The 23,585-nt window shown below is 40.8% G+C and overlaps 1 protein-coding gene across 1 annotated transcript in view; it reads right to left on the bottom strand.

Moving 5' to 3' along the window:
- Positions 1-548: 548 nt before the first annotated feature.
- Positions 549-23,585, bottom strand: part of LOC114001369 (SEC23 interacting protein) — a 23,423-nt gene continuing 386 nt past the window's right edge. Inside the window, exons 2-19 of the mRNA XM_039387186.1 lie at positions 20,205-20,731; positions 18,696-18,885; positions 17,046-17,239; positions 16,631-16,720; positions 15,239-15,359; positions 14,856-14,945; positions 14,015-14,156; positions 12,881-13,089; positions 12,151-12,269; positions 11,374-11,544; positions 10,909-11,004; positions 10,526-10,729; positions 9,715-9,870; positions 8,959-9,061; positions 7,432-7,617; positions 6,297-6,459; positions 4,308-4,408; positions 549-1,746 (exon numbers count right to left, since the gene is read on the bottom strand). Coding sequence (XP_039243120.1) covers positions 4,327-4,408; positions 6,297-6,459; positions 7,432-7,617; positions 8,959-9,061; positions 9,715-9,870; positions 10,526-10,729; positions 10,909-11,004; positions 11,374-11,544; positions 12,151-12,269; positions 12,881-13,089; positions 14,015-14,156; positions 14,856-14,945; positions 15,239-15,359; positions 16,631-16,720; positions 17,046-17,239; positions 18,696-18,885; positions 20,205-20,731 — 2,843 coding nt within the window. The 3' untranslated portion in view covers positions 549-1,746; positions 4,308-4,326. The remainder of the gene's footprint in view (positions 1,747-4,307; positions 4,409-6,296; positions 6,460-7,431; positions 7,618-8,958; positions 9,062-9,714; positions 9,871-10,525; positions 10,730-10,908; positions 11,005-11,373; positions 11,545-12,150; positions 12,270-12,880; positions 13,090-14,014; positions 14,157-14,855; positions 14,946-15,238; positions 15,360-16,630; positions 16,721-17,045; positions 17,240-18,695; positions 18,886-20,204; positions 20,732-23,585) is intronic.

Genomic DNA, 23,585 nt, shown 5'->3' with positions numbered 1-23,585 from the left:
GTTTTTGTTGTTTACATACATACATATATATATATTTTGTATTCTAACTAACGAAACAGATTGTAAAACTTAAACTTTATCTTCAGAGGTTAATTTTATGAATATATTTGATATTTTGGATAAAAAGCTTCCTTTGGCAAACTTGCTTCCCAGAAGAAGTTGAACTTTGATAAACTGAAGCAAGTCCAAGATGCCCACAGGGTCACAGTGCATGGCAGGCAAGAGATGCCATGGAAAGTGCTTGGGCTGGAGAAGCCAAACAGGAAAATCAGGAGAGCACAAGGGAAGACAGAGACTTGACTCTTGAAGATGCAAAGAGAAAGGACAAGAGGCAACAGATACAAGCTCCACCTGGGAAATTTAACTCTATATTACAAAAAAAAATTGCAACCAAAGCAAACTTTAAAATAGGGCCCAGAGAAGCAAAGGATCTCCAGCCTTGAACAAGGCCCTGAGCCCTCCTGCCCTGAGCAGGGAACTTGGACTAAGCAACCTCTCCAGAGGTCTCTTCCAACCTATTTTCTGTGAAGAAATAGAAAACCTTGTTGTAAACTCCACTGGAAGTAAGGTACTTTTAATTATAGCCATCCAATTATATACACAATAATGTGTATTTTACATATATCAAGGAAAAAAAAATAAACACACTGCATTTCAGAATTCATTTACTGCAATAACAGAGGCAAAGAGTCAGTAGTAAGGTTAAATCACCAATATTAAGAAAAGCCACAATGTGTATGTAACTTGGAGCCCAAGGAAAGGTACAGCAGCTCAGTATTCCGAGACATGAATTCCAAGGATTTCACACCACCCAATTCATTTCAACTTTGGTACAAAAAATGGAGCCTGGATTGCAGGTCTGGATCCAGATTATTATCCAGCACCCCTAAGCTTCAGGATCCTATTTACATTGACTGTCTTGAGATGTGGGACTGCAAGATCAAGGTAAGTATTTTAATTCTCCCAACTGCAGTCTGGTTTCACTAAAATTGCCTTAATTAACTCAGAACAGTCTCTAATTCTGCAATTACCAGATCAAAATGTTATTTTAAATTGTTCTTCATTTCAGGATATGTGAACACTGAACTAGTCGTAACAAACTTGAACATTTTCAAAGTCAAAAGTTCATTTTTACTTATTAAAAAAAAAAGCAACAGTAAAACTCTTAACAGAGGCTTAAAAAGGTCTTTATAAAATAATCTCCATCACACTTACAATAGTAAGAAAATTATTCTGGTTGCTAATTGTTAGTAAATATGAACTGGATTGTGTGATCTGTATTAAATATGGTTATAACTACAGTTCACATTTTATAATTTGAAGGTGGACGAACGAACATGTCAAGAAAAACAGATTATTGCTGTTCCACCAAGTCCTTTTCAATGAGGACAAGCTGCCTTGGTAGGCAGAGCATGTCTGACAGCCAGCTGAGACAGGAGAGCTGAAGGAGAAGTAATGATTTGCATGCCAAAATAAACTTCTTCACTGATCACCTTATACTTGGCAACTGTACAATTAAACTGATTTAGGATCAAAACTGTGTCATTCCATCCACCTCCTGATGGACAGTCCTGATCACCTCGGAATTTAAGTTTGCTTGAAGTGACACAAGAAGGTAGAATCTGAGCAAGTTCTGCACTGGCAGAAAAAAAGAAGTCTGATGCTTATCCTGCCATGTGTAAGTATGAAAATACCAGATGTTTTCCAAAGAGTTTTTCACCAGGTCTGTGGGAGCAACAGGTGTGGCTGTGCAGAGAAAACAGAACATGAACATATTGGAAATATGAAATATATCAAGTTTTCTATTCCTGCAGCAGTACTAATAAAATTAAACATGCCAACATTCCATTTCAAGAGGACTCAAAAAGATCTAAAAATCCATACACGTTTTTAATCAAATTTTTAATGTAATAAGCCTCTGAAATATACTTTCTGTGGACACAAATTGGCAATTACAATTACAAACAGAAAAAGCTCACAACAGCTGCTAATAGGATGTCATTCACTGTGCATTTTAATTGGCTATTAGATTCTTTAACTTATGGTAATAAACTATCCTACTCTAAATAGAGATAATTTACACATCCAAGCTTTAATACACTGTTTACATGAAACACTGTATTACTGTTTCACAAAGACCAGCTCCAGGATGATCTAGAAGAGCTAAATCAAGTCACTGATACAAAATAAAAGTCAAACTCAGAAGGTAACAACCCCCAGAAAGGGCCAACTCCATCCCTGTCTCAGAAACAAAACAATCAGAGACAAAACCAAACACCCAGCTCCTCCCTTAGCCTGCCTCTGCTCATTTTTTATCTGCTCCAAAATTGCCACAGTCCCCAAGAAGTTAAAGGGATCTGCACCAGCAGCCAGGAAATCAAACTGGACAGCAAGAGGCAGCTCTGCACATAAAGGCAGGGAAGTGGTCAGGTCTCAGCATTCCAATCAATTAATATGAAAATATGATGAGGGAGCCCAGAGCTCCTCTGGCATTTACTCTTCCCCTTGAGCAGCCCACAAATAGAGGGGCTGTTTCTTCAGATAATCTGCTCCTGTGTAGGGAAATGGATGGTGCTGTCATAGGCACTGCTGGATAATCCATTACCTTCACATTTGGAAGTCTTAAAAGAACAGAGAAAAAAACAAATGCCAACTCTACCTGACTAACACTGGGGGAGAATTTTCCACTTGAGTACTTCCAGATTTATGTGATAATATGTTACACAGTGCATGGAAAGACACTTCTTCTCCTGTGGAAAAGATCCCGGTCTCCCAGTGTGCAGCATTCCCAGGACACCCCTTGTCATTTAGTGCCTCCAGTGGGCCCTACTGCCCTCCCACTTAAGCCTCTGCTCTCTGAATCCCAGCCTCAAACACTGCTCAGTCAACCAAGTGCTGAGGGGCCTTCTGAGCAATTCCTAACGGAATTACAGACTTCCCTGGCTGGGCTTTGTTGTGTGACATCCTGCTAAACCCTCCTCCAGCTGTGCAGTTCTCAGTGATAAAACACAATTATGCCAGAGCCTGCTGAAGCTGAGCAACAAAATCCTTTCAGCTTTGTAGAGATAAATCACCACGTTCCCTTCCCCTCCTGCAACGAGACTCAAAGGCCTTTCCTTCACAATAAGCTCCATATGATTTCAACCAAAGTGGTCATAAAGAAAGAGAAGGAGAGAAAAAATTTTGCAATTCTGCCTTGAGACACTGCCTAAGCCAGTGTGAGAGCTGACACACCACTGGCACAGTGCAGCCAAATGGGGCCTTTTCCTTCACTTGCCTGTGCTTTAAAAAATGCATTTGATCAGCCCTGACATTTCATTTTAAAAAAAGATGCTATCAACTGACCATCAGAAGCATTCTGTTACAAAAGACTACTAAAACTGTATGGTAGCAGTGAAAGATGCCTCAAATAGTCCTCTGAAATGTCAAGTATTTCTCTTCATGCTGGGTATTTATGTAGCTTGGCATTATCAGTTCTTCTGAAAATGGAGAAATACATCAGAAACTCTCTTTTTGTATGATTCCTTGCCTTCCAAAAAGGCAAGGTGCACATTATTTCCTCCTTGCCTCTCAAAAGAGAGTATATTCTTTTCCACAACATCTAGTGATCCAAACTGGTACAATACAGATCCTCGGTTAGGAAACACATATCTTAAAATAAAAATACCTGCAAGAATATTTCAATCTTACATACTCAATCATATTGTGTATTTAATTTCTTTTCAAAGTGAACCAACTTCCATGCTGTGTCATTTCCCTTGTTCTACTGAGATCCTTAATCTATACAAAGATAATAAAATAAAAATACTTGAGTAATTTATCAATATCAGTGTTTAACACTTTCCTGGGAGACAAGCAGCTTTTTTGCTGTCATACACGTGCCCCACTGGTCAACAATATGGACATTAAAGAAGTGGAAACACTGTTGGTGTTCTTTAATTTGCTGCACTGTAAATGAAGTTTCAACAGATCCAATTTCTCCAAGTTTTCCTGGTTTTGAACATTCACTGAACAAATGAACTGAGGGAGAAGCATGATAAAGAGAAATCATGCTTTGGTCATGTTAGTACTGATGGTTATTATCCCAGACCAAAACTACCAACATCAGATATCTTTTGGGAATGAAGAGGGAAAGAACTCGAAGACATCCCCTGCATTCAAGTCTAGAAATTGTTTTTGCAATCAAAATGACATTTTATGGCTGCCTGCCTTGTAATTTAAACTTCAGAGGAAAAAGGGAAAGTAAAGACATCTAAGCTGCAGCTGAATTTGATATGAGTACATAAGTTATACTGGAGCAAACTTACAAATTCCTGTTTCTAGACATCAATGCTGTGGCTGCTCAGGATTGATATTCATAGTCCTGTATATCTCTTTGAGGAACAGCAAGGCAGTGTCTTCAGAACCCCTAGGAAGAATGAAAAAAAAATAAAAAGTTAGCTCAATATGGTCAATGCTCTAATTCTTGAAGTCATTTCATGCTATCTCAGCTCTCTAAAAAGAATACATTCTACTTGTCCAGACTTTCTTCCTCCCTTCCTTGCCATTAAAATGTAAGATAGTTCTCAAATAATTTAAAGTTTAATATAATTCAAGTGCCATGTTCCCAAGTGGCTGTTTTGCCTCTTATTTTCAAAAATCAAACCTTCAGGCTATCTTAATTTAAATTTGACACGAATAGACTGAATTTTCTGATTCATCTGTAAAATGCTATTTAAACACATATACACACCATCAACATAAAAATGTAATGAGCACTGTAAAAAATAAAAAAGTTAAACACCTAAATTTTAACAAAGTTTCAAAGCTGTGGGAGTTGTTAGATGAGGGCAGCTTCCTGTGCTTTTTAAAATAAGTGACAGAGGAAGACATCAAAGGAGATTAAGGTGCTCAGGACTGTGATCTTCCAAATGTGAGGAACATAATTTACAGAACATCAGTACCGAGTTAAACATGCAAGTTAAGGGACTACAAATATTTTCCACAATCAAGCACAGGAGCTCTGCTCTCTCTTAACAGGCACAGCATTTCATTTAAGGCTTTTCTCACCATTCCCCAAAAAAGAGCTCCCTCATTTGGGTCATTATTCCCCGTGCTTATCTCCCCTAATTGAATGACAAAACCCAGCTAAGTGTAGCAAGTTTTTAAAGAGCTGGCAGTGAGCGACTGCCACCCCGTGGAAAAGAATTCTCCAGCCTTTAAGCCAGCGTGTGGAACGGCACTGCCACCACTGGGTCATCGGGACAGAGCTCAGCGCTCACAGCAGCCTCCAGAATCCCTTCCCGGGCAGCTCCTGAGCTTTGAGGGTGAGTGATATTGGCTTTAATATAAAGATCCTTCAGGAAACGCTTCAATGCCACATTTTCTGGAGAAAACGCCTGCTTCTAAAATTATCAGCTGGTGAAAATCAACCCTTCAAAAAGAAGGTAGAGCACTATTTGTCCAGCACCTGCTGAACTCAAAAGAAGAGAGCAGTCACTCCTCCCTCCCCAGCACTGCTCTGCACAGCTCACAGCTGACCTCCAAGGCTGACTATTCCACACATAGGTGTGCTGGTGCTGTGCTCTGCCATTCCACACCTTGGGGATTTTCATGTGCACCTGATTTTATGACAGTAAGAAAACGTGTGCAATGGCACACCAAAAAAGAGAGCAACTCATCAGGGCTAATGCAACAGGTCAGGAGTTGCACCATTTGTATAAGTGGAATGATATCTTTCTCTGTTTGAGATATTTAAGCCCCTTAAAAAAAATAAATCCAAATCCAGGGAAGCAATTTGCACTACAGCTCTGACCACATGATGACACCAAACTCTGCTTCTTGTTCTATAAATTTTTCTTTCTGTGTACAAGCAACCACTGCATAAAAGTGGTCAATCATAACCATCCAAATTTACAGGAAGTTCCACTGTGCCTTTATCTTCTTCTTTTTTTGTTAATATTTGATAGCAGAGCATCCAGCAATGTCATTTCAACATGAAATGGCAATTAAGTTTTATTATATATTGTAGTCTAATACAGTTCCTTCATGAACAGTTTGATTTGAAAAATTACAGTTGTCAAAATGCTTACAGAGCTCTCCTTGTTTTGAAAATGATAGTAGCTAAAAATGTGTGTTTTGAGTGTCAAAGGTCAAGAGAACAGCATGCAATGGTCTTGAGTACAAACACGATGATAGATTTGTTCACCCTGCACTCACACACAATTCTGAAATCAGATGAGCCTGCCATTCCTGGACATTCATATATACTGGTTACCTTAAGCAATATTTACAGAATCACAAGTATTTCCTCTTACCAGTAGCACAAATGACTCTGCAAAGCAAAGAGGTATTCATTGAAGCTTTCTATTGGCTTCTCTTGGAGCACATAATCAATCCGACGGCCTCCATTCAGCATTCCAACCTTCACTGAGGAATCTTCATCTTTTGGAGGCTCCGGACTTTCAGTGATCTTCTCAGCTAAAATGATAAGAGTTTAAGGTTTAAACTATTTCCAAGCACAGCCTGCTTGACTATAATCAAGAAATATCACCCAATTCCCCTGCTAAAATGTCCAAGAGATTGAGATAAGACAATAACAACAACCAGAACTGGCCAGAACTGCACAATTCAGAAAGGTGACTGGAATTATAGGCTTATTTCTTTCATAACAGTTTAAACAGTTTGTTTGAAAAAGGCCTCATGAAAAGTAGTAGCTGAGCAATTTTCAGAACAAACCCCACTGTTTTATACATACACAGATCCAGTCATTCTGTGAGTGAATAACCTGAGATGACATATTTTTACATCTCTCCTGCACAGTGTCAATCACTATCCTCAATTCACACTAAGAGGAGTGACTTGTCTTTCTAAGAATAGACAAAGCCAGCACTGCCAAACACAGACAGGTAATTCACAACTGGCAATCCTGCCCTTGCTATTATTAAGGGTACTATTTACACCCGAGTTAAACTTATTTTTATTCTGTTAGAGAACACACCTAAATGCTTCTAAGCTCCTCCCAAAAAACTCAGTAGAAAACTACTTGAGAATAAATCACGGAAAGATTTATTCATACTGATTTGCCCTGAAAGAAAACACACCTGATTTAGAAACCTGATTTAGAAACCTGCCATTCTAACAGAAAGTTGAAAGAGTGTGCAAATTAAAGCAGTTTTCTCAAGTTGAGTGTGTTCTGCCCATGACAATAACAGCTGAGTGTTATTGTCTCCTTATTCTGATCTCAACCCACAAACCTTTCACTGGATTTTCTCTCCCCCTTCCAGCTGAGGGGGGGAGTGACAGAGCAGCTCTGGTGGGAACTTGGTGCTTAGCAGAGAGGTCTCTTTAACAGGGTCAGGAAAATCAATAGCAAACAGTCACTGGGATACTCAAGCTTCAATTAATTTGAGCTCAACAAGTTAGAGGTAAAACAGTAATGTGTCCACATACCTTCTACTACTTGTTTTTCTTCTTCCTCTTTAATTTGGTTGGCTACTTTCTCCAGCTCTGCTTGCAGCTGAGTTGAAGATGTGTGGGCACGGGCAAATTCATTAAGGGTCTGCCATGCACTCTTCAAAGAGCTGATAAAGCCCTGTTTCAGATCAGAGCCCATACGAGACAGAGAGTCTTTCAGCTCTAAAAAACAAAAAACAACAAAAAAATCTCAATACAGAAGGATTTAAAATTACAACCTAAAAGCAGAGTGATGAAACTCTGTTTAACAAATATCTCAATTCCCAGGAGAAACAGGCCTGCTGTGTCATGTTTCCTGCTTCTCTATTCCATTCAAAAAGATTAAGGGAAATGCAATTAATACACAAATGATTTCTCACTGAATGGGTTAATGAGTTAAAACCTACTAGCACAGGAAACAGTTCAACAGTGTCCAAATGCAGAAGGGTGCACACAAATGACATAAATAGCTGCACCACCCCCCACAATCACTCCTCACACCCTACACTAAAGGAAAGGTAGAGAGAGACTAATTTCAAACTCCAGCACAGCAGAAGAGACCAGAAGAGCTGCCACTGTCTCTTGCAGTGGTAGTGAATTTGGAGAAACACTCCCTCAGCCTGTAATTCTGCTACAGCTCAGTAATTGTGTCCCCAGTAACAATCTGACATTCACACTGGTGGGAAATGCTGGATGAAGGAGAGTTCTTTACAATAACTGGTTTTGACCCCATGGATCTGTTAGAGCAAGGCTCGTGACTATTCATGGAACATTCACCTACATCTAAGAAAAAAAAAAAAAAGGAGTAAAAAGCAACAGACCCTATTTTTCTCCTTTGCTATACAGACTTCTGGAGAGTTGTAAACTAGAACATTCCTGAACAAGTGTCTTGTCTAGTCTAGGAAAGCAGACTCACTCTAAAGTGAGTCTAATGGTACAGATGGTGCAGAGCTGCTCCACCTGAGTGCCTGAAGATGTTTAGGGAGGGCTCTGTGAACTTGTACAGCAGAAATCTTGTCAACTGAACAGCAAAACTGACTTTCCTTATTAGGTGTGCAAAATTTAACCAGAGCACCCTGGTCTGATGGGTATCTGTGAGCAACAAAATCCACTCCCTGCCCAATGGCTGCAGAAACACCTTTTCCTCCAGGTTTGCAATCCTGAACAGACACTGGTTAAACACATCACGGGGGTCAGTAGGGGCAAGGTAAGAGAAACCAATAAATTTAGTGTCTGTTTGACAGCATCTTAGAAATGAAGGTGAACAAGAAATGTGCAGCAATTTTTAAATGGAACTTGGGTAATGAGAAGCTCAAATCTGGAGGAATTATGATTATTACTTCTGAATCAAATTGTGAATGCCCAACTTATGGGACTGGGTGGAATCACGTCTGATGTTCAGGAGAAACAGGGTGTCAGATATCCAGGAACGTTCATTAGTCTCTTAAAATTTTATAAAACTCTAATGCATCAAATGAGGCAATAAGAAAAATGAGATCCACATGAAATAAGTTTTCTTTTTACCCAGATGAAGTCTTTTTCTGCCTTTATGATGTGGAATGAGAACTGGTTTTAAATCCATGTCTTCAATGATCATTGGTTCTAACCTGTAAGCTACTGGATCAAGCTGTTGAGAAACAACACATTGACATTTAGTTATCTTAGAAATCATTCTAATTATCACATTTCAGTGACAAAAAATCCCTAGTTATGATTAATAGAAACCCATTTTTTAATTCTGTACTATCTGAATTTACAGAAACTTAGTTCATGACAGTTTAGTTTAATCATAAGATTAAGCAGATTCATTAACTACTTCAGTCCTGTTCTACAGACAGAGATTCTAATGAGGAAACACAACAGCAAGATTTTCTTGCACTCTGATGATCTCTATTCAACATGTCGCTGTTGAACTGTCAAACAAGATGACACAGGACAAAAGTACTGATTGTAAAAACACAAACACTGCACAAAAATCTACAAGAGTGGCTTGAAATTAATGGGGAAAAAAAAGTTCCTTAGCTCTGAAAAGAAACAAGGCAAATATTTTCAAACCAACCCTATAGGTATGGAACCTATAGCCAGACCTACTTCACTTTTGCAGTAAAGATTACAAATATGTGGAATAAATATTTCAGATGGGTCATAGGGGTTTTTGTGTTTTGGGAACTGTATGTAAAGGAATAAGAGGTGTAATGCTCAGAAGTTAAAACTTCATATTCTACACTTCTTGTCACCAGCATCAGCTAAAATGAGATCTCAAAAGCTCTGCTTACTCACTGGGTGATAGATATTGAAGAATCCCTTGCAGGTAGGAAGCCTGTAGTTTTCATCAATCTTCTCCACACCCCTCACAGTCAGGAACACACCAATGGGAGAACCCAGAGCAAAGAAAATATCCGGTTCAAAGTCCAATGCACTGTAAACCACAGAAACCTGGCAGACAGAAATCAGACACAGAATCTCTCAGAACTGCCAGCTAAGTCATATCATGCTTAGCCAGGAAGGAAAAAGCAAGTTCTGTATTAAATCAACATGCTCACAGCACTTCCAGGAAGCTTCAGCTGCATTGCCCTTTTCCATAATAATATCATAGTACTAGTGCATATTGATACCATGATATTAAAGTGGGTTTTTAAGGAAAAAAAAAAGTAAAAAAATATTTAAACAAGGAAGTTTTTAAGTTTAGTTTGAGGTAAACCTTAAATATAACAGCATAAATGGATCAATTTAGGCAACCATGTTAACTGTGAAGCCACAGAGGCATTTAATCTGATGTCACTCAATCTTCTGTCATTCACACAGTTCTGCTTCTGGAACAGAACTGGGTTTACAGCTCACTCACTGCTGGAATTAAAAATCAACTGTAGTGACAACCTTGCTATAATAAGTTTTGCTTTTCAGCAATCTAACCCATCCTCCCAGCCCCCCCCTTCCCACCAAAGGGTGAGGTTCTATGTAAACATCATATTTGTATAACAACCAAGGGAGGTAGCCCAAAGTCATAAATATTTAAAAAAAAAAAACCACACAAACAGAAAAACAAAAAAGGACAGGATTGTCCAAATCATTTAAATGGATGTAGTCTCACCTGGCCAGTTCCTACTTCAAAATACTCGTAGTCAATGTTCACAGAAGACACGGATGCACCAACTGGGAGTTTCCTCTTTGAGTGCTGACCAGCCTCTGGAGAGGAGACAGAAGGAACTGACTCTTTTGCTTTCTGGGTGTCTTCCTGAGTTTGGAGTGTGGCAGCCAGCACTGCTTTCTTTTCTGCTATTGCTTTCTTCTGTTCCTTTTGAGAAAAGTTTCAAAGTTAGGGCAAAACAAAAGTTTATTTCACAGTCGTCAAAATTTCTTTAATATATCCAGGATGTTAAGAAGAGTGTTCAAGAATAGAAGCTACTCCACAGCAAGGAAGTCGGTTACATTTGCCCGATCATGTTTTATTTCATTCCTGGAAAATGTATTTACCTGCTTGGCTGCTCTGTCTTTCACAAAATTAGCTATTTTCTTTCTTGGTCCAAGAGGTATCCCCATTTCCTTCAGGTCATCAACTGTACACATGAGCTAAAGAAACAGCAAACACACACAACCAAAGCACACTTCATAACTTTTCTAGTAACACATGTAATTTCTTACTGGCAATGACTTATGAATTTGCTAATTTTATAAAGCTATAGAAAATATAAAAACTTAAGAAGACATGAAACAAAGTGCTTTAACAAAACTGGGGGGGACGTACCACACCTAGAAAAAAGGACAAGAGTCACCTAACACTTAGGCTTCAAGTCATGCATGATTATCTTATCTTTGCAACTGCTCTCATGTCTCATGGTCACTAAACTCGAAGGAAAACCAGAACAAAACAACAACAAACCCCAGATATAAACCCCATCCCCTGGGCAGTCCCCAGAAGCCAAGTGAGCACTGTTGTACCAGAGACTCCATGTCCATCCGCTCCTTCTCAAACGTGCTCACATATTCCGACAAACTCAGCATCTCCAGAGTCTTCTGCAAAGTGGGAACATCCTCCTCCATCTCAGGCTCACAAAGGTCATCACCAGATGTGGCAATTGAGGAGCCCAAGGAACTGGTATCTTCAGTCATCTTTAAAAACAGCACAGAACCAGAATCACATCCTCTAATAGTGAAAAATCGACGTGCAGCAAGCCAAACCAAGTGGAATTCCTTTCTCTTAAAAACATTAGCATGCAAGCTCTGTAAATATACATCCACTTTTAGTGAAGAGGGACACAAATTCTCCTCTTATAAGAGACCAGCAAAATAAATATTTAAAGACTACTAAGAGAGACAAAAGTTTTGTTGAGCTTTCTGACACTTAAAAATACTTCCTTTTATTCACCAAACAACTGGTCACCATTTCCACCCTGAGCACAGACAGATTCTTTCCCTCTTACACACCTCCCCCACCAGTTAGATACAGTTAAGACCAAGTTACATGTTCACAAGGGTCAAAGCTGATGTTCATAATCAAATCCTATTACCAGCCCACTTGGAACTTGAGCAAGATGCAAACAGTTTTTCCTGAGAACTGACAGTATTTACAAAACTGTCATGAACAAATTCCATGAACAGGTTCAAATGTACTATCAGAACCCACAACCATGTTTCAGCTATAAATTCTGAAAAATTAAGAAAAAAATTGCTGGAAATATCAGGTCTATTGGGTTGGAAAGACTAGTAGCAAATTACCTGTTTATCATGAACAGCCACATCCTTTACAGTCCCATTAACAGCAGAGAAGGGCCCAGAATTCACTGATGAAGCCAAGTCCTTCTGGTTAGATAATATGTCAAAGAGAATTAAGGAACCTGGAAACAGGAATTAAAGTTGACTTGGGAAAAATGCCAGGTATTCCTGTCCCTAAATCTCAAGGAAGATTTATATGCAATAACATCAAACAGATTGGTCAAAAAACACGGCTGAATTAAAATAAAATACCCACCTATTAATTTGAACATAATTACTCTCAGCTAAAAGCAAGCCCTTTTCCCCCCCCACCTCCATTCATGCTTTATGTAGTTGCCATGATTAAATTATCTTTCCTTAAACACCTGAGACTGCTTGCCAAGCTGGAGGAAAAGTTGCAGCCCAAACCAGCATGTCAATATGTCATTATAACACTTATTCTATCTTCCAAAAAACGAGTGTAATTTAACTAAGTGGGGGTTCTGAGACACAGAAATCACCCACCTAACAAGACACCAGATAAGCTGTCAGCTTTTAAATGCAAATTAGATACTAAGTCTTCAAGAAGGAAACGACAGAGGGGGAGAATGTACTCATGCACGAAGTACTAATTTTCTCTCAAAGCCTGATAAACTCAGCTCCTGGGAGGTGTTTGTTAGTCAACTAACAGCTAATTTGAGCTGTATGCTTAACGAAGGAACTGGTTTATCCCAAACAGCCCTAAGCCAGTCACCTAAGCTGTGCCCAGCCACAGAGACTCCTCCTTTGAAGTCGGGGTTGCGGCTCATGAAAAGCGCGTACAGCCGGTTCATTTCCAGGCCGACTTTGTCCACGATGGTCTGGCAGTAGGTGGGGCTGTTGTAGAACAGGATGTCGAGCAGCGTTTCGTTGGTGAAGTGCCGCAGGCGCCCGATGCTCGGCAGAGTGATTTTCTTTATGTTCCTGGTAACACAAAACCATTAAAAGTGTTGAATGCCTTTTAAGAAACACAGATAAGGACTTCGTTAACTTTTGAAGCGACAGGTAATGTCACTTCACTCAGAACTGCAATGTAAATTCTACAGAAAGTGTCTCTAAAAACATTTTTTTAAAAAACACAGACTTCTGGCCTTGTATATTCATACATTAGTGCTACCTACTGATTGTACATATTCGAGAAAGATACAGCTCCCTTTTTTCTCTCCAGGCTGAAGGGATGCCTGAAATAATCTCTTTTCTATTCCAACACTGCTCTCACACAGTTACAGAGAAGTTTTGTGAGCAGATTGAAGTGGAAGAGAAAAAGAACCCGCATATAAAATTAGAAACATAGAATCCTGAATCCTGTTAGGCAGTTGAGCCAAGGACTTTTTTCTTTTGAAGCAAAGTACCTATATTTGGGTAGGAGTGGGTAGCCTAACAGAATTCAGGAGCTCCTCTAGGACTGCACAGAGGGCTTGATGCCTTCCTCAGAAACAGGATCCCGACACCTCCCAGGGTCAAACTCAGACTGCAGGAAGGGAAAGAACAAAAAACTCTCCATTCTAAATTATACAACCTGTTACTGGACAAAACATCTCCATGTTCACCACCTCATACTTACCATCACCACCTCTACACACTCACCATTATGTATCATGCACTGGCCACTTTCCTGAAAAGTGTGTGTGAAAACAAACAAGAGAAAATATTCCTCATGCCTTGCCAGCTTTCCCAATGCTCCTTATCAAAATGCTCATTAAATGAAATTAGCAACTCTCTTTTGTAACCCAGTCACACATTTACTCATCTAGTCTACAGAGCATACGAACTGCTCTTTTCCTCCACTTTCCAAAACCTCTTAAATAACAGCTTATATGAAGTTTTCAACATTAAGCAACACACTCACCTGTCTACACCTGTTGCATCTCCATGCAGAGAACTGTGCCAGTGAACTGGAAGGAATTCCACCCTGCTCACTTTACCTTCCTCTAAACCTTTCTTAAAGTGAGTCTGCAGCAACTTCAGAGAAACAGTCCGAAAATCATCCACTGCAAAGAAAAACAATAATGGAAGTCTGATAGTAGCAGTACTTAAGTAATACTCCCTCTTCCCCCCTAATTTCACACATAATCAGAATACAAACGATGGAAACTGCCAACTGGAAATATCTTTTCAGGTATTACCCCTCTAACAATAAGAAAATACACGTTTTTGTTAAAATGGACTTTTCTAGCAAGCTTTGATTTATCTCACAATGAGATTTTCACTCCATGACCAGAAAGGGCTTTTTTAATTTACTCAGTTGTACTAGAATTTATTTAAAAAAAAAAAAAAAAAAAAGGCAAACAGAAAACCACTCCTTGCACACAAACCACACAAAGCAACACATTCAGGCACACCATAAAAAGAAAAAGCAAAAACCCCAAACAAACAAACAAAAAAAAAAACACCCCACAGATCTCAAGACCCAAATCACTCTGCAAGTCTGATATTGAGGACTAGTATTAACAAGTAAAGCTGCAAGTCTGACAAAACACAGATTCTGCTTTTGGAAAATAATCATGACAAAATTCTACCAGAAGTTGAGCTTCTTAACATTAGGGACTTTTAAAAAAAAAAAAACAAAAAAAAAACAAAACACAAAACAAAAAAAAACCACAACTACTTGCTTATCTGATTATGAGCTACAGAGAACCACATTTAAACAGTTAAGAACACAACTACTCATTATACAAGCCAAAACTTACCACATTCAACAATGCTTCTAAACCTCAAGTCACATACAGGACCTATGCCATGAACCATAAATACCAGATGGTCAATTTGGGACATTTCTCCTGTAAAAAAAGAAAATAAAACATTCAGAGTGCCAATATGTACTGAAGGAATGAAGTTTAGAGTCAAGCAACTCTATAAAGCCTATTATGATTCAGAACATAACAGAGCCCATAGGATATTTTTGATTAAAAAAAAACCCAAAACCACATAATCTCTTTCAAGCAGCTTAGATTAAGGAATAACTTCAACCTTTAGACTGTAGGCATGAACAGTGCATTGCCATAATGTCCAGCTTCTGCACAGACCCAACCCAGCTGGTCACAGTGCAGACCCACCTCCAGGGATCACATACCATCAGGAATCTCATCATGGTCATCCTCAATTCCACGTTTCACCAGCCTTGGTCTTGCCTGACCATCCTGAGAAGTGCCCCATTCATCTGGTGTGGCAGCAGGCTGGAACTGAACTATGACCTGCAGCAAATACATTTGTTATAATTTACCAATTATGAACACAAAAAACCTTTAGACTTGTTATTCTGAAAGCACTGCATAGTTTAACACACTTTTCCATTGCTTTACCTTGCATCTGAAACTCAGACCTTTTCTTCAGCTAGCATATATGCAAAAAAAAACCCCAAAAAAGCCCTTGAAAACCCTAAGACCATTCCCCAGAGCAGGGACAGCTTCACTAAAACCAGACTCCAAAACCACAGACAATCTTCATTAATGTGAAGGGAAATCAGATCACTCAGACAAAAGTAGACACTTATTGGAGAAGCTGGGCCTGCTGAGGGATTCCGAACAGTTTTAACTCCTCAGACAAGCATTATTCCAGCTCCTCTCTCCTAGTGCCCAGTATCCACTCTTCCTTATGTGAGGAAACTGAATATTACCTGATTTACAATAACTGTATCACAAGGAGAAAACAGAAAAAAAAGAAGTGCTTTTCAGGGAATGACAACAGCATTTGAAGTAGTCCAGAAACTCCTCACTAGGAAGTGAGGAATTCAGTAATACAGCTGTTTAGAGGACTTACACTTGTAGTCTGAACTCATATTTATGACACCAAGGGGTTTAAGTGTTCCTTCTCTAGGTTTTTACTGGACACAATTCCTTAACCAGCATTATTAAATGCTTCAAGTAGGAGACCATGATTCTGGCCCTTGGCTTGTTCTATTTATTAATTACTACATCTGTGATAAGTGAACAGATAACAGCACCAATCAACAAGGCTGAAGTCCACGTTTTAATAACATGAGACTGTTTGCAGAATATTTAGAATAACTTTTAAAGCTTGTTTTGCTATACTTTCTTGCAGCCTAAAAATAGTCACAGTAGAAAACTTCTCACAGATTAAATAAACGAACTATTTACCTTATAGTTAGATTAATGCTCTTCTCCACATGAAAGCTCTCAGCTTAAATTATCTTTCATTAGGCACAGGCTGTCTGAGGTTAAACTAATTCAAATGGCCTACCATTTGCTGCTAGTTATGCTTAGTGCAAATATTTATCATGCAAACCCCTATTCCCCTTGGGTCTCAGAAAGCATTGTCTGTTAACCACCTGGCAGCACACTGAAGCAAGCAGAAGTTGAGTGATGTATAAACTTTATATCTTCAATGCACACATATCCAAAACAAGTATCAATCAAGATTAAGACTGCATTCAATTTATGCTTCCATCCATTTGCTCCTTCATCCCTAATGAATCCTGTGAGATAAAACTGCCAAAATCTATTACCTTGGGATTGTGCATAACAATGGTCTCCCCATTTGGGAACTCAAGTCGCCGGTGCCATTGATTTGTAGTCACAGCCCTTTTATATTCTGCCTGAAACAGTAAATAAGTTACACAAAATCAGGATGTCTTCTCCTCAGCAATTTTCTGGCCTTGTGTATCATCTGTAATGTTACAGTTATAATTTACATAACTTTGTTTATATAATAAGTGTCACATGAAGAGTGCCCAAGTTGATTTTAGGTCACAGCAGTGCAGGACTGATTCATGAGCAACGTGGCCTTCCCAGGATTTGCTTACTTATGTTCCAGAAACTGCATTCTGGCAATCATTTTAATGAAACAGAGAGAAGTGTTTCTAAGGTCGTTAATACAATGAACTAAGGTCTTGGTGCAGTTTATGCAAAGGTAATACAAACCTCTAACTTGTCACTAAAATCCTCAGTGTAAGGAATGAACCGGCTGTCCTTTTCTCCTTTGTAGAACCACAGACAGCGTCTCACTTCCGAAGGCTCCTCGTCCCAGTACACGGCTTTCCTCACCCTGTCGTACAGGAACACGTCGTAGCGGCCCCCGTCCGTGCTCAGCACCACGCTCTCGGGGTCAGGCTGGACTGTGACACACGAGGCACACCAGTTACCACACTGACACACACAGGCTGCCTTCTCTCTCACCCCAGTCACGTCTGGGATCAATATCAGACCATTAGAACAGTTATAGAATCAGAGAATCACAGAATCAGCTGGGTTGGAAGGGACCTCCGAGATCATCCAGTCCAACCCTTGATCCAACCCCGCTGTGGTTCCCAGCCCATGGCACTGATGCCACATCCAGTCTCTTCTTAAAAACCTCCAGGGATGGAGAATCCACCACTTCCCTGGGCAGCCCATTCCAATGGCTGAGCACCCTCTCTGCAAAGAAATTCTTTCTAATATCCAACCTAACCCTCCCCTGGCACAGCTCAAGACCCAGCCCTCTTGTCTTGCTGATGGTTGCCTGGGAAAAGAGACCAACCCCCCCTGGCTCCCCCCTCCTGTCAGGGAGTTGCAGAGAGTCAGGAGGTCTCCCCTGAGCCTCCTCTTCTCCAGGCTGAGCCCCCCCAGCTCCCTCAGCCTCTCCTCACAGCACTTGTGCTCCAGTCCCTTCCCCAGCCTTGTTGCTCTCCTCTGGACCTGCTCCAGGACCTCCATGTCCTTCCTGAGCTGAGGGCCCAGAGCTGGACACAGCACTCCAGGGGTGGCCTCACCAGTGCTGAGTCCAGGGGCAGAATCACTTCCCTGGACCTGTTGGCCACCCTGTTCCTGAGCCAGGCCAGGATCCATTGGCCTTCTTGTCCTCCTGGGCACACTCTGGCTCCTGTTCAGCTTCCTGTCCATCCCCACTCCCAGCTCCCTTCCTGCCTGGCTGCTCTCCAGCCCCTCTGTCCCAGCCTGTAGCACTGCAGGGGGTTGTTGTGGCCAAAGTGCAGGACCCGGCCCTAGGCCTTGTTGAACCTCATCCCGTTGGAATCAGCCCAACTCTCCAACCTGTCCAGGTCCCTCTGCAGAGCCCTCCTGCCCTCCAGCTGATTGACACTCCCCCCCAGCTTGGTGTCATCTGCAAATTTGCTGATGGTGGACTCAATCCCCTCATCTAAATCATCAATAAAGATATTAAACAGAACTGGGCCCAACACTGATCCCGTGAAGACAAACTACAGAATATCAGGCAACCGCTGTGTTGCTTCTAAAACACTTCTTTATGCTCTGTACACAACACAAAAGCTTTGAGAAATCCCCAAATATGATACTCATTCCAGAACTGACAGCAACAAAAAGGCAAACCAAGACACAGATAATCAGGAGTTCTATGAGAAATTCTGGTATCCACCAGGGATGGTACATCTCAACACTGATGGCATCAAGCAACAGATAATAGAAGTGAAATAAATTAAGTGGCACAAAATTCATCTTCAAGATATGTATTAACCTTCCTTATTACCGCCATACCACCCTCTCATACAGCAGTGCCATTACTCCAGTATTTTCCTTTCAGTCCTTCTGTTCCCCTCTGGATAAGACAGAACTTACCAGAATTATAGACTTCCTCCAGTTTTGCAGAATCCAGAAGGCTGAATGGCATCCATATCTGCTTGTCCTCCACCTCCTTACAGTAGAACCAGTGTGGCTGAACTGGCTCATACTGGTTGTGCAGCAAGACAGGAGGGGCTGGGACCAGGGGACCTGCAGGCCTGGCAGCCTGGAGCTGGGACTGTGGAAACTGAAAATATATGGGCAATAAAAATATATATCAACCTCACACAGCTTTCCATTTCCAAAACTCAAGCTGAGCTTATTTCTTACAGTCACACAACTTGGCATGAAAATAAAAATGCATTCTTCTCATCATTCATTTACACATAAGTACAGTTTTGCATGAAGATTGTCAGGTTTAGCAAGTGCCCACTTGAGTAATAGCTCTCATCCTGCAAAGAGATCAGAACAGGCAGATTTCTAACTCAGATGTAGCCAAGTAAAAGTAGCTGATTTTGAAAGGGATTAGAGCCTACATAAAGCTGATTTTGTGCAAACTGTACAAAAAATCCAGTTAGTACAACTATAAGCAAGTGATGTCAGCAGTTGATGATGCATTTAATGAAAGAAAAAAACAACCATGAAAACATTGTACAATATATAAATCAAACAAACAGAAGTTTTGAAATTATATAATCTAAAACTCCAGATTGTTTAGGTTCTACTGTCTTTGCATTGTTTTGTCATTATGTATTTACATTCTTTATTTATGATAAGGGAGATATAGCAATAGCTCAGGCAAAATAAAAACTATTTTTTGCTGTTTTCAAGGCCAACATGTCAGGTTACTACCAACTCCTTTGCATTATTTGAATAATGTTTTTGTGCACGTAAAAAAGGATGGAGATTAATGCTTTATATCACACAAAATCCTCAACCAACGTGTTTCAAAGAATTTGCTGACAATTTTACGTGACTTAGTTTCAAAAAATTCTTGTTTCACCAACAAAACCATCTTGAAAAGAGATTTTAGCCTGTATCTTGCAAAGGGCTGAATGACCCCATTTACAGCAGAGGCACAAACAATGCAGCAGCACAGCTGAAACTCAGCAAACTCAGAAACCCACAGAAAAGAGCTACAGAACATCACAACCTGGCTTTGTTTCTGACCCCAGAAACTCATGTGGCTACAGCCTCAGAGTACACTCACTTCAAAAATCAGGAAGTTTTCCTGAAACAACACAGTTTCAGAAAAGAAACTTTTCTAGTTTCTCTTTCCTAGTGAAAAAAATTTTGCTGTTAGAAATGCCTCAAGACTTTTTCTGGGTTTTTTTGGTGGAGAAGAGAAACCTTCAAAAGGTAAAATATAGAGTTCAAAGGGGACAGTGACCTCAATAGTTTTGTTCTGGTAGCAGGACCTCAGGAATGAGGAACGTAAGTGACTTCAATGGTTTTGTTGTGCCCCAGGCCATGGGGAAGGACAGCCATAGCTGTGTCAGACAGCCATAGCTGTGTCAGACAGCCATAGCTGTGTCAGACAGACATACCTGTGTCAGACAGCCATACCTGTGTCAGAGGCCCTGGAGGTGTCTGGTACATCTGCACGGGTGGCACAGAGGATGGGGTGTGGGCAGGGGCGTGGCTCTGCTGCAGCTGGGGCGGGGTGAGGTAGGGGTTGGCTCTGCTGCTCAGGGTGGTGTGTCTGTAGGGGTTGTATCCCTGCTGAGGTGTTCCTGGGGGAAGTCCTGGAGCACTGGTGGGCGGGGGACAGCTCTGCTGAGGGGTCTGGTACGGTGGGATTCCCACCTGGGAGGTGGGTGGGGCACTGTAGGACTGGGAATTGGGAATATGAGGCGAAAAGGCATTTTGCCCATCCTGTGGCCCAGACACGAGTGGAGGTGAAGTTGGAGGCCTGGAGAAGGCTGGTGCTCCCACAGGTGTTGCAGCAGTTGTCAAGGGTGGCTGCCCAATACTTCCAAAGGGATCACTGCTACTGGGCACTTGAGAGAAATAGTTGAAAGTCTGTGGTGGGTTGGGGCTGGCAGAAGTCTGACCCAAGAAGCTGTCCTCTTCCCCAACGTCTGCAGAATCATCTGCAAAGACAAAAGGACCACCAGAGATACTGTGAGACATTCAAATCACCTGCTGTGTGTAGTCAAAATGTTCTGTAACATTATCAGCTATTGCCAAAACTGTTGGTCTCCAGAAAGCCAGAAGTACTACAAAGCCTGCACAACTTTGGTGATTAAGCACGCCATAAAATGAAACAAAAGATACAGAGTCTTCAAGAACATTTAAAATGGATCATAAGTCACTCAGGGTACACAGAATAAGCAACAAATATTAAAAACATTAAATAAGAGACTAAAGTATAACTGGAGTCAGGACCTTCCCAAGGCAACTTGGTAGGTACTAAAATCCCTCCCAACTTCACTTAGGTCTCACAAATGCAAGGGCAGCCTTGGTTCATACCCTTTCCCCATGGAACCAATCATTAAGCACAGGGCTTTATGCTCTACTTTTCAGACTTCCAAGATCAAATAAAAAATTAGACTTTAAAAACATTCCTAAATAGGCCAAACCTACTGATTAAACAATCCATTCTTGCCTGCTCCTTTAGCACAGCCCTCACAAGGTTTCTCATCTGACTTGCAAGGTGGCCATAACTCATGATCCCAAGTCACTTGACAAGCAGGATTTACTCCAGTTCTCCCTAAAAATCCTACTCTAGCCTGGCATAAAAGCTAAATTGCTGGTGCAGAAAAATCAGTCCCCATTCTGCATAATTGCAGGAGAGGGTTAAAAAAGGTACAAGGCCATTGAGAAAACAAAGCAAATTCTGGTCAATCACACTTTTCTGCTTGACAGTGATTTAGCAACAAGTGGAAAAAATAAAGGGTTGACATTATTAGAGGTCTCACAGCAAGCTCAGCTAAACCTGTGATGGCCTGAGCAGCACTGCCTGCCTGCTGAGGGAACAGCACCTTGCAAGGAGTCAGTGCAATCTGCAGAGGTTAGAACTGTGTTTCATCTGCTCTGGCAATCAAATGATCCCCAGGCTGTGGGGGAGACACCCCAAAGGTATTGCTGCTTCTCTGATACTCAGTCCCCAGACCAGTCAACAACAAATGTCTTTATCCACAGCCAACAAAACTGTACCAGAGACTATCAAGGGAGTACAGGGGAATCCACGGAGGAGTCTCCCTAGGAGGCTGCTGTTCTAATTAATTAATCATAAAAGAAGCAGCTGCCAAGATTAAAAAGAACTATTTTAACCATCTTTTATTTAGTAGTCTTTGCAGACAGTGCCAATTTGAGGCATCACCTGCCTTACCAATTACTTACCTTGCACCTTACCAACTTCTCTTGCTTTCACCCACAGCACTCACCCCACTTTGAGGAGCAACCCAAAACCTGTGTGTGTAGGTCATCACGTGGAGAATGCTGGAAGCATTTACAAGCAGTGACCACTCTGAAGTCAGGCCTGGGGATTATCTCCCAGCTACAAGCAGAATGGCCATTTATGCTAAATAAAAGGTCTCAATTTCTAAACAACAAAATCCACCTCACTTCCATATTTCATAAACCTAACGGAACAGAGAGAAGCTACTGCACAGCACAATCTCCACTCAGCTTTCCCAAATAAGTGGCAATTCACCTCACTATGTCAGGTCACCATAAATACGTAGCAGTGTGCTGAAGAGTTCCCAGGGCCTTTACCAAATGCCCATTCACAAAACACCTACTATTTTCCAATTTCAACTAGGTTTTGGAGGTTTAGTTTAACTGCAGCTTTCCCTGCAAAATGAGACTGACAAAAGTTCTGCCAAAACAAAAATTATATGTGTGTGTGTATATATATATGTGCTGGTTTACAATACATTACTTTCTATCTTTCCTGTTTCTAATTTTGCAAACACTACATTGGAACATGAGCCCAGCCTGGCAGTAAAACAAGCACATCCTGTAAATTTAAAAAAATGAATGTACAGCTTTGACATGCAAGGGCAATGTCCTTCCCACGTACAAAAGAGTCTTTCTTCAGCTGTGACTGTGTCAACCTCCTGTACCTCTCTCCCTCCTCATTCACAGACTGTCACCAGACAACCACAAGTGACATTAATCCACTTCCTCACTGGGAACACTCCTCTCCACCTACAGTAAATACACTGGCTACATCACCCAGTTAGATATTTCACGTGAGTAGGGATAATATTCTAATGCTTTTATCCCTCCCACACAAAAAACGTAGCTGATCTAAAAAAATGTTTCAAAGCCATACTTGGCTAATATTTTATTAAATCTACAGAGATGGATTGCACTGATTTCCAGCCATATTAGTACTTATTTTAGCTAAGATAAAACAGTGTTGAAATGAAGTCCTGGGTTTTGGACTCGACATGCAACAGTTTGGGTTAAAAGGGACCTTTAAAGGTCATTAGCCCAACTGCAACATGTACAATGCAGTAAAATTCGAAATATCTGATTTATAGATGCATTTCTAATGTTTAGGGCTTTAATCTCAGACTGAACACATCCCCAGAAAAATCCATTCCTTCGTCTGAAGGTGCTGGAGGAGCAGATTTTAAGCTGTGCTGGGAACACCATCAGGGCTTTAGAGGGAAAGGATAACAGAACCGGGATTAAATTAGCAAGGATATTTTAGGTGCCCGCTTAACATGCTATTTTCACACAGGGAAAGCGGAAGGCAGAATGGGAGAGGAGCTTAAAAACAGTGAAATCACTCGGTACACCCTGAAGGGAAGCACGGAGACAGTACACCCTCAGCACCGAGACCTTTAAATGGCTGAAATGAACGTTCTGAAACATCGACGAGCTGAAAACGCCACAAACACCCCTTCTCCTCAGCCCCGACACTAAAAACCGAACACACAATCACCAAACACAAGGAAGCCCAAGCAATTAAGCGCAAGAAAGCGGAATATG

This window comes from Pipra filicauda, unplaced genomic scaffold, assembly GCF_003945595.2.
Source record: "Pipra filicauda isolate LSUMZ 115617 unplaced genomic scaffold, ASM394559v2 scaffold53_size3534045_pilon, whole genome shotgun sequence".
Classification (NCBI taxonomy): Eukaryota; Metazoa; Chordata; class Aves; order Passeriformes; family Pipridae; genus Pipra; species Pipra filicauda.
The sequence above is the reverse complement of the archived record's forward strand: the minus strand, read 5'-3'. Positions and strand labels throughout refer to the sequence as shown.